The sequence below is a fragment of the Empidonax traillii genome, unplaced genomic scaffold, assembly GCF_003031625.1.
Source record: "Empidonax traillii isolate 1590-97213 ecotype Southwest subspecies unplaced genomic scaffold, ASM303162v1 scaffold290:size645333, whole genome shotgun sequence".
Lineage (NCBI taxonomy): Eukaryota > Metazoa > Chordata > Aves > Passeriformes > Tyrannidae > Empidonax > Empidonax traillii.
In genome coordinates, this window is record NW_020955483.1 from 474,723 (window position 1) to 490,589 (window position 15,867).

General features: G+C 41.7%; 1 protein-coding gene across 1 annotated transcript in view; it reads left to right on the forward strand.

Moving 5' to 3' along the window:
* ARHGEF38 (Rho guanine nucleotide exchange factor 38) overlaps positions 1-15,867 on the forward strand; it is a 36,160-nt gene that overhangs the window by 14,145 nt on the left and 6,148 nt on the right. The window contains exons 4-9 of the mRNA XM_027890506.1: positions 2,798-2,945; positions 5,879-5,896; positions 9,831-10,030; positions 10,522-10,655; positions 12,319-12,423; positions 13,586-13,708. Coding sequence (XP_027746307.1) covers positions 2,798-2,945; positions 5,879-5,896; positions 9,831-10,030; positions 10,522-10,655; positions 12,319-12,423; positions 13,586-13,708 — 728 coding nt within the window. The remainder of the gene's footprint in view (positions 1-2,797; positions 2,946-5,878; positions 5,897-9,830; positions 10,031-10,521; positions 10,656-12,318; positions 12,424-13,585; positions 13,709-15,867) is intronic.

Here is a 15,867-nt window from a genome sequence, read left to right on the forward strand (position 1 = left end):
CAGGCTGAGAATGTTTAACACATACATCGTATTCCCTCATGTTTTTAAATATCTTGCATTGAAGTATCATACTTCGGAAGGCAACCTAATCATGGTGAGGTTGAGGAGAACTGCTAATTCACTGCTTTGAAACCAAAACAATGTGGTTGCTCATATTCATGTCTTATTTTAATCTATGTTCTCCAAACTCTGGCTATGTCCACACTGACAAGTATTAATGTCCAATAGGAGCAGACTTCCAGAGTTAAAGAGTTTCTGCTAAGGAGCTTGTATCCATACTACACATTTCAAGAGGCCTTACTTCAGACTGGCTGTAGCCTGTTTCTGTGGATTAAGACATGCCCTTTGTGGTTGGACTGCATAAGATGTGCCCTTGGAGTGTGTCTTCTGGTAATTACCATCCCCAAAGAGATCCAGTGTGTATCTCTATGACTGCTCCACCACACATACAAGGCATGGGAGATGAGGACTAATGAGTGATTGGCTTCAGAAGCCCTCTGTAGTCTGAGCTAAAACGCTAATGTAGACAGACCTTTTGTGGTCTTCTGATGCTAAATGCCTCTGAAGTTAAACACCCTTTATAATTCTGTGCTGAATTTTTTCTCCTCTCTGTTCTGGATGCTGCATATAGAGGAATATGAAGACTTAGTAACCTTAACTCAGCTGTAGCTATTAAACCCCCTCTTCTTCCCTCTCCTGCTGCTGTCCACACAGGGACCACCACTGAAAGCCACGGGAAGAAACTGTTTCTGTTACTCAAGCCTTCCTTCTGACATTTGCTCTTTGAGACTGATGACCACCACACTCTGGAAGAGGAATCAGGCAGATTTGCATCTGTCAGAGCATTTTTAAATTTGTGCCCAAATACAGTGTGGTTTTGGTCCATAAAGCAAGCTCCCACAGTGATATGCCCAGAACTCATCTGATTCGGTCCATATGGCTCAGAACCAAGAAGGGCTTTACATTTAAGAAATCCATCTGCTTTTAAAAGGCCCTATCCATGAAATCAGCACATAATTTTTCTCATCACTGAGCATCAATGAAAGTATCTGTCACTGTGGCACAATACTTCAGTGAACAGAACTCGCTCATCTCTTTTATCTCAGAGAAGATAATTTCCAGCCTCTAGAATATACTAAAAGGAGCTGTAAGTCTGCAGCTGGTATTTTCCCCACTGAAAATGAAACCTCACTTGAGGGCTTAGCATAGTACAGGCCGTGCTAAGCACTGTGAGAGCTCATCATCTCTGAGAATCGGGCACCAAGTGCTCAGGATCAAGAGAAAGCTTGTTAAGGTTTCCTGTTACATCGTTAGCTAATAAAGACCTGCATAGAGAGTTCACTGGAAAGTCAGGATGCAGTGTGCATTGGTAGCATTCAACATTAACAGTAAGCACAAGACAGAGAAGACAGCTAAAGAGCATTAACTGTAGGATGCTGGTGCTTTTCTGACTGTGCCCTTCCAGTAACTGAACTCCGGTGGTCTTAGCTCTTCATTGTTTTTTCCTTACTCGCACCTTGAAACCAACATGCATTAGACAGCCCAGTTAACCTTTGCTGCTAGGGGGAAAAACCCAGAGCTGTGTTACTGTGGTAACTGAATCATTTTTCACTTTTAAGACGGAGCAGTTCAATGCAATGTATTATGAAACAGCACACTCTGGTCAGGATGGAACATGCAGGATGCCTGACAGCTCAGCGCTTGCTCAGTGGATGAATAGACAGCTCCCAATTAATGTGGGGTTCGGCTTCTAACTTTAATAATCATTGCTATAACTCAGAAGGAATGTTTATAAAACGTTGGACTTGTTGCCACATAGATGTAATTTTCAGTAAATGCCCGAGACAGGAGTTTTTAGCATTGCTGTTTTTTATTATATGCATTTCCAAGGACTCTGATCAGGGCAATGCCACACGAGGGTGTAAGAACCGACATAATATCTCGGCAGAAGAGATGAAGCATGCCTTCTCCGCTTGGATAGTATTTCTTACATACATAGAAACCGACACAGGAGTTTTAGGCTGAGAGAATTAGGCTCCAGAATTAAATGGGAAATGAGTGTAAGACCACTTTAGTGCCTCTAAAATTCCCAACTGTTCTTTGGGGGGAAATGCTGGTGTGGAGGACTTGAAATGGAAGCGTTTTTCCTCTTCAGTTGTATATAAGCCTAGATACTATATAAAAATGGCTGTAAGCCATTGTGGCTTTACTTGATCAGGGGAGAGGTGGAGATTGTCCCTCTGTCATGAGAAGAAAATTCTCAGTTCTAGGCCATAACAATTGCCATTTCAGGATTTTGCAAAACAGATAAAATTGAAATGGCTAATGTAAGATAGAGTCGTTATTCCTGTTATAACCCAATTAAGTTCATATTCAGTTGAAAAAAAAGTCAAAAGGAAAACTAACAGGCTTACATTCATCCCTCCTGCCAGCCCATGACACAAAAACGGTCTCCCTTTATCAGTAAGCTCTCCTGTGTGTTTTCCAATGAAGGGGCATTAAGCTGGGGCAGTGAATTAGGAGACTCTGTTTGAAGGGGTGAGAGGTATAGAGATTTCAGAGTTTTTCCTGAGGGAATTTTTGTGCATTAACACTGATATAATGGTGCCTGGCTATGACAAAGATGAGCAGCTGAGAAATACATGTAATAAATAATGCACATAAACACGCAAGATCTTTCTAAGGGAAGTAAAGTGGAAGCCAGCCTTTTTAGCTCACGGCTAATGTGGTAGAATAATAAAACTCCTTCTGAGATGCTGTTGTCTGACTTGACATGCTTTGTTTTTCTCCTTAACAGGGGAAGTGTTCTTGCAGATTAAAGGCCCACTAGAAGACACATATAAAATCTATTGCTATCACCACGATGATGCGCACACCATGCTGGAATCCTATGAAAAGGATGAAGAACTGAAGCAGCATTTAAGAGACTGTGTACAGTCCTTAAAGTAAGATCTTTTCAAATGATGATTTCCGTCCATAGTCAGTTTGCCTGGCAGGGAACATTTTAAATGGATGTAGATGAAAGGTCCCCTGTAAATCTGGAGTTCTATAAGGCTTGCTGGGAGCTCTAGCTTATGCTGCTTTCATGAAAAGATGACAAGCCAGGGGCCATGATTAGATTTCTTTCTCTCTAAGATGGCCAAAAATAGCACAAGAAAAGAAAGGTTGCTCTTCCCTTAGTTTCAGTGCCCCATACTGGCAAATAAAAAAAGTGCTGCCTCATATCATGGGCTACTGGAAACACCTTGCCCAGCTCCCAGAAAACTTGCTGTCTCCCTTTCTTCAGCAATTCTATTGCTTGAATTTAAATAGCCTGTAATGGAGCTGCTGGTGTTTTCTGGGCCGTTGTTGCAAAGCCCCAGGGGTGTGGAGCTGGTGTGTGGTGCTGAACCCCTGTGATGGGGGTGTTTGAGAGTGAGCAGTGATGGAGCAAGCTGCCAGGTCCCACTAGTGGGAGGTGCTTTATGCCATCGGCTTCAGTGCCAGCCCCCAGGGCTAGGGGAAATGTGTCAAGAAAAGGGGATGCCTCAGAATAAAGGATCCATCTTTCCTTCGCCACAGCTTCCTCCTGCAGCCAGTCACAGGAACTTGCTGATCCCCTCCATGGAGAGTGCTTCTCTTTCCACCCATAAATTCTCTTGCCCCCTCACTTTCCCAAAAGCATCACACAAAGCTGTCAGAAGGGAACATGCCACAATTTCAGAGCAGAGATGTGTTAAGACTTAGGAGATGGGAAGTATGTCCAAGTGAAATCTTGAAAGAGTGGTGAAGGAAAATATCAACAACACTGAAAGAGAAATGTTTACTTTGAAAGCAGGTTATGTTTAAAATGAGGCTTTTTTTGTGCAATATGTCCAGTTATTAAACACATAACAAAGTATATGTGCAGGGTGCTCAGGTTTTAGCTACCCTGGAAGTTGAAAGAAATAGATTTTCGTGTAAACTCAGGCTTTCAGGCTAAAGGATAACCAGGTAACTCCCCTAGGGGGATGTTTTAGTTGCTGATGCCTACAAAATTCTTTCCTGGCTAATCAAGAGAAGCTGCTACCGTCATTCTTCCCTGCTGCTGAAGCAAGGGGGCATGGAAGAAAATAAAGATAAAAAATAGCATCCATGTACATGGTAGGGTGGATGCTGCCATTTGAATTCCAGAGCCAGCAAGAGGTGCTCCTGTTCCAACATCACAGCTGAGCTTTCTGAAGAGAAAGGATATTTTGTGCTGAGCGACTGTAGCTTTGCTAGCAGGAAGTGACAAAGACTTCCTTACAATGAAGCCTTGTTTTATCTTGTTCTTTCCTGATTAGGCTTTAAACAGGAACCAACGATAAAAGCACTGGTGTGTGTATACGATATTGTGCTTTTTCCCAGTGCTTAAAGATTGCAGTCAATTAAGACCCGAAAGTGCATGCTCAAATGCTCAAATGCAGAACTGTGGTCATTTAAACCTGTTACTACCCACTGGAAAATATTTGCCCTAGGAAGAAAACTATGTAGGATTGTTAGCAAATAAGTTATAGGCTGTTTTCCATTGTGAGACATAACAAATGCAGGCGGGGGGTGGTGGTGGGGGGTGGGGTGGGGTCAGGGTGTGAGGGTGTGGGCTGGTGACAGCTATTCTTGCAAAATGTTTACTTGTTAAATATTTTTTTCCCTTGGAAAGAATACTGTTCCATTTTAAAAAAAATCTTAAATTAGCTGACATTACTAGGGACTTCTGTTCCTCAGCTGAGCAATATCTGACATGTGAAAAACAAGTTCTATATCAGGAGCAATTTGAGAGTGGCACTCTGCACATCTGTACAGACAAATCAGATTTAATTAACTATGCTGAGATTCCTATTCCTGATGACTGAAGAGGAAAAAAATCCATCCCAAAATGTAGGTGTCTGCATTGGAGACATGTGCAAATCCAAATTCTGTAGAGTCTCGTGTTTCAGCTGTAATTATACAAACTGGGGATGTTGTTTGCTAGTTTAGCCAAAGAAATGCAGATGGTAAAAATGAAAGGATGCTGGCAGTTACCTGCTCAGCTTTCAGCCTGAAGTAGCTCGGTCACATATTACAGGGACAGAGGGACGTCCTAAGCACACAAAATGCTGACAGTGCAGAAGCAGTGAAAGCACCAGCTTCCAGATGCTCAGCTAGACACTGGTGGGCAAGGAGATGAGAGTGTAGGCAGTCAAAAAGAAGTGGCTGAGGATGTGACGTCAGGAAAGCCTAATGCAGAGATGGAGGGACATTTGGTTCTCTTACATTTGAGTGATTCATACCACAAGCAAAACATTCTGTGCTCATGCTTGCATGCTTGCAAGCTACAATTGTAAGTCCCTGCTGCTTTCAGTATATATATCAACTCCATCCTACTCTGGAGAGGTTTCAGTTGATGTGGAGTCAACAAAAAGCTTAACAGCTTCATTGATTCTATATCCTAAAAGGCTGAAAGGTATTATTTCTCATTTAGAAATACATTTCTTTTTAAAGAGAGAAGACAGGAATATATGTAAAGTAGAAGAATGACATATTTAATTTTACTTTCTGTATTAATGACTTGATATTACTCACAGTTGTTAGCAGAATGATCCAAACTCCCTTCTCTTAACTGTGGGAGGACAAGGCTGGGTCTCATAGCCAAAGCCAGGTTTCTGACAATCCTTTCTCATTTGGGGCTGTCCTTTCAAAAAGTTATAGGGCCAGATTAACTGATACTCTCTGGCTGTTTTGTACAGCTCTGCTGACACACAGCATCCATAAACCCAAGTTATCTGGCCAGTTACAGCTGCTCTGTGTCACTGAAATGTATCTGAGAATCTGGCTCCTGATCTGTATAAATCCTTTTAGGAGGAATCTAATACATGTTTTGTTTTCTTCTCTTTTGCAGAAAGATATATGAAGAAGAGTAAGTACTCTGCCTTTCTTACATGTAAAATAATCTTTAAAATATCTTTAATTTAACTTTAGTATGTTTAAAATTGTACAGGTGGAAATTTTAAGAAGATAAGATTTTTATGTCAATATAAACCAAAGGTTTTTCCAGGACATGTGTAGAGGGCTCTGAAGTCTGCTAGACCTGCTTGTCAATAACATAGTGTCAATTTTTGAAATTCAGACATTCCGGTATCATTTTGCATAGGCTGCTGTAGACCTACTACCATACAGACAGATTCACAGGTAAAGGTGTTTTTAACCTGATGACCCCTTCAGTAGCCTTACATGAGAAGCCCACCTTAGGAATTTCCTTCTGACAGTGACAATGACGAGCTCATTGCAACGCTTAGCCAGAAAACTCCTCTAGCCACTGGTGAGTTGTGGTTAAGGGACTCCTGTGCAAAATGTGACGTCTTTGAAAAGCTATAAAGGAGAATTTATCACAGCTGCAGTTTCTGGACATCCAGCAGGTTGGGATCGTTGAAATGCAGCAATGCCTGTAGTTACCTGTGGTGAGAGGTCAGAGGAGGGGATGGCTGAACTGAAGGAAAAGATTACAACTTCAGATGAAATGTTAAGAGAAGAGAGGAGCAAGTGTGGTCTATATTGGTAGCAGAGGAACAGACCTACCTGTAAAATTAGAGAATTTGTTAATCAGTCAGTCATTCGCATGCCATAATTATGATCTGCGTAAAATACACTTCAAAGGATTTGCATGTTGAAACTCTAAAGTTGGGGGTTCCAAGCTTTACTCTATGGTAGGAAGTAGTTTTTCTGAATTTTGTTTTGATAAAGGACGTTCTTGTATACTCCTGTCCCTGAGCTTGGCTACCTCACATGGTGTGGTGGCATTTGCCTTCCCTGCTGACCAGCAGGGCACTCAGAAATCCCATCACCTGCAACTCAGCTTAGAGGTTGCAGAGTTGTGGCACCCAAAAATCTGATTGATGTTGAACTGAAAAATATAGCCAAACTCACTCCAAATGGTCTGTGATGTTGCTGCTTCCAGCTTGCTTTTCATTCAAGCACGATCAAGAAAACAATTACATAAATACCAGACAGTGTTGCCCTTTGCGAGAAGCTCGATAGGTTAACAACTCTGCTTGGCTTAACAAGTGTGTGACCTCAGTGAATTCCCTGGGTTTGCATGAGAGGCTTACGGCACAGTGAATTATGTGTCCTACATGCCTTGTACTAAAATGAAGCTGCGCAGCAAACCGTGGAGCCTGAGACTTTAGTTGGCTCTGCAGCCTGATGCCTGCACACTATTTCAAAACAGGCAAGCTGCATATCCCACCAGCCTCAGCCCAGCTGCACCACACTGGCTGTTGTGTTTGCCACTGGAACAAGCTGCTGGCTAATGAGAGCAAATGAAACAACATCCTGCGTCACGTGCCTTTGTGTACCTCACCACCGTGGGTTTTTTAAGCGGGTGGGAATCTTTCTGTATGTGTGACTTTGGGAGGCAGGAGGGAAGGGTATGCCATGAAGCTCACTGCAGTTACACCAGCTGCGTTTACTGCGGAGCTATGGTAATAATTTGCAATGAGATTAGTACAGCTATGTATGACCTAGAATACTTGCTAAATTCATAATAACACAGGGGGAAGGCTGAAGTAGCGTCACAAATGAATTATCAAATTAATTTTCTGCACAGTATATGTCACAAGCCATTACTGTCCTGCTTGGGTTGTGTGGCAGGGCAGTGTCCTGCCCAGCAGCAGGGTGTGTCTTAATGGGATGCATTGCAAATGGGACTTGTCCAGGAAGAGTGGCGATCTCAGCCAATCGTGCTGGGGAGAATTAGATGAGTTGAACTTCGTGGCATTTAGTGCCCCAGGGAGTCATTATCTTATAACAAACCTGCTATCTCTCACACCATACTGCAAGACTGTGTCATGCAGATACGAAACAGAAGACTGTTTATCACTTGGGCAGCTGTCCAAAGTGCAACTGTATAAAGAGAAGACACTTGAAGATTTTTCCATTCATGAGGCAGCTTTTATAGATTTGCATTCATGGAGCTTTTCAGAGAAAACAATAACAATTTAAGATTTTTTTTTTTCATTATTGCCGCCAGAAGCTGAAAGAAGGGAAAATAGCACTCTATTTAATGTAGGGTACAGGGGAAATGAGGGGGATTGAAATGATGAGAAGGTTTCGGGATATCAAGCAGCCTTAAAAGGCATCTACTGTTAATTCTTTTTTTCATGCAGAACTTTTTTACAGATAATGTCTGTTTGAGAGAGATGGTTTAAATATGCAGATGTCTCTTCTCAGAGACATTCAAATTGTTAGTTAATTAGTCAGCAGTAAGGATTGGCTCTTGTACTTTTTACGCATATAAAAATGGGAATGAAGGCTTTTTTTTCTTTTACTCTCTCTGCTGCTCAAAACAATAGATGTCAGCCTGCAAAACCAAGTGGCTGTTCCCTATTCTTTGTACTTTCCTACATTGTGTTATTTCATCTTTCCACATGCAGAAACCCTTCTTTGCCTACCCTTAACTCCTGCGTAGTTAATGTCAAATAACTTTTTCTGCTCCAAAGCAGCCTTTTGGCCTTGCAAATGGAAAGCTTACCTGCTTTACTGCCCTCCACACTGTTACCAGCAGCTCATGCTCAGTTTTGGCAGGGAGGTCCCAGGTAGATCATGCTGGAGCTTTGCCTGGTTTGCTGAGGAGCACTGTAGCAAGGAGAGGCCAAGGACATGTGTGTCCTCCTGCTGGTGGTTCAGCAGTGGGTGGGCCTGGTCTTAGGATTTGACCACCTGGTGTTACCTCTTCTGGGTAACCCATGTTTCTACCAGCCACATAGAAGGTAATGAAAGCACGCATGGCTCAGTCTTGCCCTTCCCTGTTTTCTTCCGGGCTGTTGTGACAGCCTACACACTGCACAGCCTCTTCCATTCAACCCTGGAGAGTGTAAGCAAAGGCTTTTGTCCAGAGCAGGGCTGGAGCATGAGTTCAGCTGGCTTGGGGCCCAAGAGCTCGGTGGCCTTCATGGCCTGAGGCACTTGGATGCCTGGGAAAGCTGCTCTGCTGCCCTTGCCCAGCCAGTGGGGGTTGAGCTAGATCCACAGAGCACCCCTGTTGCCTGTGCTGGAAGCTGTGGCTCTCCTACTCTCATCCTTCTGACACCCTGACCAGCTGCCTGCTTTGCCTTTGTGCAAGGAGTCTTCCAGCAGGTTGGATCAAGTCTGGGTGAATATCCCGTGTGTTCAACGTTTTCCCAGGCCCAATCTGGTACCCTTTGGAAGCTCAGGCATCATTAGAAATAACTATCTGGAAGCAAGCAAATTAAAAACAGAAGTAAAAGACAGTAAAGCTTAAGACTCAGGTCACTGTAGCAAGTCAGAGATTTTGTGAGAAGGGATGCCATGTGAGCAGGTTCCCTAGTTACTCACAGCATGTAGATGTTGAAATTTTAAGCCTGAGGCACTAGAGCAGGATGTAACAGCCCTTCTCACGTGCATTTCTCAAGCTTCCTGTTATTTGTTCTTCCACCTACTTCTCCCTTCCTGGGTGTTGTGATGTGTAAGTTATACCACACGCACCCTCAGACTGAATGGGACAATTTCAGAAGTAATGTCTAAGCAATAGTCTGGTAGGTTGCTGAAAATACAGAAAATTCTGGGTGCATTTCACATCGAGGGGGCAACAGGAGAGTTTCATTTACAACAAGCTTCGTTCCCTGACAGATGTGTCTTATTTTTTTTACTTAATTGCACTTAAGTGACTGTTACTCAGTGCAAAGCACTGCTCTGGTTTTGATATTTTCTGTAGGTGAAAGCTCAGATGAAGGATATAAAAGGCAGCAGCTTCAATCGCTAGACAGAAATAATAACAAGGTTTTGCCTTCAAGGAATTTCTCATTTTGTGACAACTTTTTTGGTATAAATTACAGAGGAAAGCCAAATCTAATGGACATGGGATCCCTGATGATTAAACCAGTGCAACGGGTGATGAAATATCCCTTGTTACTCCATGAGCTCTTGAATTCAACTCCTGCTTCTCACCCTGACCACAAGGCGCTACAAGATGCCCTTTTTGCCATGAAAAACATTAATGTGAACATCAATGAACTTAAAAGGAGGAAAGATTTAGGTAAGAAAAAAGCACAGCAAGTCTTTGTAGGTTTGGGCTGTCCATTACAAGAGAGGTTTCAACTCCAGGTGTTTCACTACAACAGTTTTTGCTGGTGCCACCCATGCTGTGTAATGCACTGAGTTTCAAAAAGGTAACAGATGCCTTAATGTCACTTATCCTCAGCCAACTATGTTATCTGCCTGGTAACTCCAGTATCAAAACTATGAAAGACTTCATGTTATATTGTCTGTAATGCAGTTGCACTGATAATAATTAAGATGCAGTAATAGTAATATTTCTTATAGGCTTGCCACATTGAAGCCCGAACTTCACTCTTCCCAAGGTTAGTGTTGATAACAGGGTTTTCATCCTCTCAAGCATTTTCACACAAGATTACAGCAAGTGACATCAAAGTGTCTGCTCTCAAATGGTTTCATATTTGTGTGCCTGTCCCTGTGAAAAGTCCTGCGAATACAGATTATTAATGTAATGAAATTCTCTGTCTGCAGTGCTGAAGTATAGGAAGAATGATGATGATGAAACCCTTAAAGAAAAGTTTTCCCGACTGAACATTCACTCCATTAGCAAGAAATCCAAGAGGGTCACCAGCCATCTGAAAATACTGACGGGGGGAGAACCTCAGGTACTTACTCATCCCACTGCAGATTTGCATCGACAGCTTCAGTTCTGCTTTTGCTCGGGACGTTTTTCAAAATATGTTGGAAATGGAGTTTGTGGTGTTGCTTTTTTTTTCCTGCGTAATTTATAAAGTCATTTTCTGACTGTCACAGTAGACAGGAAAGATCTTGGTGACTGAAATAGAAAATAATGTAATGTGTTCTCCACCTTTTCCTTTTTTTGCACGAGAGTTTCTCAAACTTCTGATCTTCAGTAGAGAGGAAGTGAGTGGTAGTTTTGGGAAACAAAGCCTGAGGTCAGCATTTGGCAGATAAACTGGCAATAGTTATTGTTGGTGCTGAGAACATGTTCAGTCCGTCTTGCTCCATGTTGTAGCATTCAGGTTCAGAACCCATTAAGGAAGATGAGCAATACTTCTAATTAGGAAAGGCCATGGGGTTTGCCTCTGCACGTGTAAAGACCTGGAACCATCAAAACTACCAGAAACAAAGAACTCTGTCATGAGTCTGATGGCTGTTGGGCAGCAAAAATAAAATGCTCCTTCATAATTTCAAGGTTGTAATTCAAAACCTAGCAGGGTAAACATTTTCAGGAAGGCTTAAATCTAAATCTAAAAGAAAATCAATTGCAACTGACCTTGAAAATGATATCTGGTGCACCTCACTGCATGAGATGGCTGATCATACAAGGTCACTTGCCTTTCTAGATGTGACTTTACAAGGCACATGCCATTTTTTCCTGTTTTGTTTTTTATCAGTGGTTTCCCCCTTTCTCTGGTGCAAACTACCCACATTTTTTTTTCTGTTCATTTATTTGTACAGTGGAAATTTTTGTATTCAGAATGTGACAGGCAACAGCAAGGCTATAAAATGAGAAAAAAAAAAAAAGGAATTAAATTTGATTAAGAGGATACGTGATTTTTTTTTTCCTTTAGAAGCTTCTGCTTTATGTTGTTTGGTTTTGTTTCTCATTAAGCTCGAAACATTTGAGAATCATTTTAGAATCAGAATACATCTGTTAAAGATTCAGCCGTCTCTGCTGCTTAATTAGACTAAGAAACTTTCCAATACACATCTTGAAACACGCTGTGACCCTTGCAGCAAGACACCTAAGACGAGCCCTGAGATTTCTCAGGCTCCCCAAGTGAGAGGTGGGCAGAAACAAACGCGTTTTCAGGGTGTTTTCCAGCTGGCGCCCAGAAGCAGCACAAGCCCATTCCCAGCTGCCGGCGTTTCCAGGGAAGGGCTGGCGCGGCTCTAGGGGCAACAGCGCCACCTACAGACCCCCGCGGGGAAAGCGCCCCGTCGCCCACGGACCGGCACCCGGCCGAGGGGATGATGCCACGACACCAAAACATCTCACCATCCATCTGCCCCGTCCCCTCCTCAAACAGAGCAACAATTTAGGGTTCTGTCGGCTCGCGGTGGCGTGGTCGTTAAAAAAGTGACTCCACGGGGATTTAAAAATCGAATTCTCTGTCGTGCTGCCTTGCGGTTTTCACTTTCTCTTGAATTAAAACCGGAGTTTGGGAGGATTAAGGGTTGATCTGTTTTCAAAGGGAGGAGTTCAGGAAAGGTTTGGGATTTTTTTAGCAGCACTCCGGATGTCTCTTTCATTAGCCAGGCTCCTTTGGGCTGCCAGAATAACAGTGGAAATGTCTATTTTAGGTGAAAGATCAAACCTTTAATAAGGAAGAAAAGTTGTTTCGAAGTTTAGAGAAGACTGTGAAATTGTGTGTGAAGAATATTTCGCTCTCTTCGCAACATTTACAGGTGGGTACAAGCCTTTTTGAAATCTGTGGCCACAAACCCTGTCCATAACCAGTCTGACTCAGATTTCTGCCACTGGTTAGGCAACACCAAATTATTTATAAGCCAGGCCTGCCTACATCAGAGTATTAAATAAATGAGCTGTGCTGCTGCTGCATTGCTGAGCCCATGGCAAAGAAGTTTTGAAGCCGTCTCTTTTGCATTTTTTCCCCTGACAGAAGCAGGCTCTGTGGAGACCCACAGGTGCAGTGCAGAGAAAGGTGCTGTCTGGTGGCACAGTTAGGACTTTCAATCGCTGTGTGAAGCTGTCGCGCCCATCTGCTGCAGTCGAGCACAAACTGCTTCTCATTAAAAATGGAAGAACTGAGTTGCAGCCATATGAATTACAATGTCCCAAAATATGTATTTTGGATGTGAAGGCTCCTTCCTTTTTCCTATTGCTAGGTTGTGTTGAGGCTTGGCATTAGATGTACAGAGTGTCCAAGTTCTGTAAATGTCTTTGCTTCAACTCTCCGAAGTTGAGGGCTGGCTTGTGACTTATCAACCTCTCCCTCTCATGGACTACTTGCCAACTTTGGCATGAGGCCAAAGTGTAAGTGTGTCCTAAGCAAACTTGAAAGTTGTTTGAGAGAGAGTTGGGTAAGATCAAAAGCCAGCTGGCTGGGGCGTATTGCAAATGCACCTTGTTTAGTTCAGCAAACAGAGTGAGGCCAGTGAGCTCAGCCTGCAAGGGTTGATGCCTGGAATGGTGCTGACAGTTCCTTATCCAGATGGATCCACACTTCATTAAGATTAAAATTCTGAGTAATTGAAATGCACCACTTTAGTTCTACTTAGTCCCCAAAAGAGGCTTTTGAGGATGCATGGGTCTCGAACTGGGTTCTTGCTGATGAGTAGCTGATTTCCAATAGGACATTCATTAGTTTAGGGCATAGTTTTTTCAGGTGAACATTAACAACTTGATTCTTAAGTAGTTTGCACTGAAAATAGACAAACCACAGGAAAATATTATCAGAGTAAACAACCCCACAATGGCTGGAAACTGCACAGCAGCTGCACGGGTGTCAGAGATGGAAAATTCCATCAGCAGTATCTGGCCGAGTAAATGCAGTATATTAAAACAGATTGTAATACTGTTTCATCTTCCTGGCATCTTCTCTTTCAGGATTCTATACATCTGGCTGCCCAGAATATAATTGGGCTTCAGGAAATCTTGCAAGACAAAGGTGACAAAGCCAATGACTGTTTGAAAAAAGGGAACAACACTGCAAATCTCTGTGAAGACCTTGTAAGTTTATGCAATGTCCAGTGTTACACTGCTATCTGTATGTGTGAGAAAACAGGTGTATGTGAGGAAGACTAGGACAGAAAGGAACTAAAACCCCCCACCTTAGGAATCCATTGGGAAAGATGAGTGGGGTTTTTGGTCGAGTTTCTGTAAGAAATAAGATAAAATTCAGTGTAAATGCTTTGCATTTTCCATAGAAGAACTAAAGAAAACTTCTCAAGCTAAATTCCTGGGTTTAAACTAAAATCTTTGTGCTAGATTTGTATGTCTTCAGACAAGAGCAGCAGGTCTTAGCCTTTCTACTTTTGTTACCAGCACTTGCAGTTTAAGAGTGACTCTTGTGATCTATACTGGGCTCATGTACAGTTAGCTACTGGAATCACAGATTGGTGAAAATCTCAGATTTAGTGACTTTTCAAGTAAGTTGTTATCGTTAGAGTCATAGAATTATAGAACTGTTTGGGTTGGAGAAGGCCTCTAAGATCAGTCCAGATATTAACACAGCATTGTGAAGTCCTCCACATAGGGAAAACCATGAAAAATCTGAATATACCCCGTAGTAATTAATAAAGCAATTAAAAAAAATAAAAAAAGGTAAGAGTTTTTCAACTAGTCTTTTGCTTTCAGAATTCAAATAAACTCTAATGTCTGGGTCTAATAAGACAGCTAAAATGTCTCTTCAAAATGGGACAGACTGCTTCTTCAAAGAGCTGCTCAAGCTGGAAAAATTCAGTGGTGGAGGTTTTCTTACACTTTCCTAGCTCTGTGCTGACTAAAATATAGCCATTCAATCCTTTCCAAAACATTCAGCCTGCGAGAAAAAGAACACTCTTTGGCAGACCACGACCTTCAGGATAGTGACAGGGAAGTATGATGATGTATATCTTTTTCTCCGAAATTCGCACATTTGAAAATTATCTCAAAAATTAATCTCAAAAATCAGAAAGATACTTTCAATGTCTTTCCAAGGAAAGAGTGCATAAAGTGCAAAAGAGTACCCCTCTATCATTGCAGTGGTGAGTGTGTCCATTATGGAAGCTGCCCTCAGAAACATCAAAGAGAAGTAAAAGTAATTCCACAAGAGCTGAAACAAAATACTTCTTTTTAGAAAAAAAATTGTAACACCTACCAGCTCATGACCCAGTTATTCTGAAGGTCTATGTAATTAAAAAAATACCCAAATAACTTAATCTTATTTGTTTTAACTGTGTACATTGTTATTAACCATGTTAAATTGTCTGTTTATTTCTCTGTCTTGGATTTACAAGATTATAAGGATTCTCTGTCCTATGTATAAGGTTTTTTTAAAACCAAACTTTTGTCTTGACATTGCACAATGGGTAGATGTTCTCACTGAACAACCTGTAGGGTTCTTCACATGTTTTCCTGAAAGGTTTTTATCAAGGGAGGTCTCAGCACTGGGCTTGGGTTAATTTTTTTTTTTCCCTTTGCGTATTTTTCAATAATTAATACCTTCCTATCTTCTTAGATTTTTGGGAAAATTTTCAAGTGGAAATAAAATAGGATCTATCTAGCCAGTGTATGTCATCTTGGCCTTGGAAGACTAATTCTGGGGTTAAAATGGATCTGTCCTCAACTGTAATGTGTTTTGGAGGGTACAGAGACAGCTGATTGTATTCTCACATTCAACACAACAACTTAATTCATATAGAACGTCCAAGAGCTTTAATATGATGATGAGTTTCACTCACTACAAGCCTGTGCTGTATCTGAACAAGTGACTTGCAAAAATAAATTTTATTTCATGCAATATTAATCCCTTGAGACAATTAGAGACTAATGGATAAGTCTGAGACTTTTTTTTTTTACCAGGTGTCTAATTTTGTTGATTACTAGAGATAAAACCAACAAGCATAACCTAATTTAATCAAATCAAGTGATTGTTTGTGTTTGCTTAAACAGGAATTGAGTTACAGCTGTTTCCACGAGGAAAAAAAAAAAAAAAAAAAAAAAAAAAAAAAAAAAAAAAAAAAAAAAAAAAAAAGGCAAAAAAGACTGCCACTTCACAAGACCTCATTGCTTTTAGGCTGTATATTGGCATGGTACCTTTCAGTTACGGAAATCCTGGTTTTATTGGGCCACTATACCAATCCTTGCTGTTTTCCCCCAGTGGTAAGACCCCACAGTCAGTACCACAG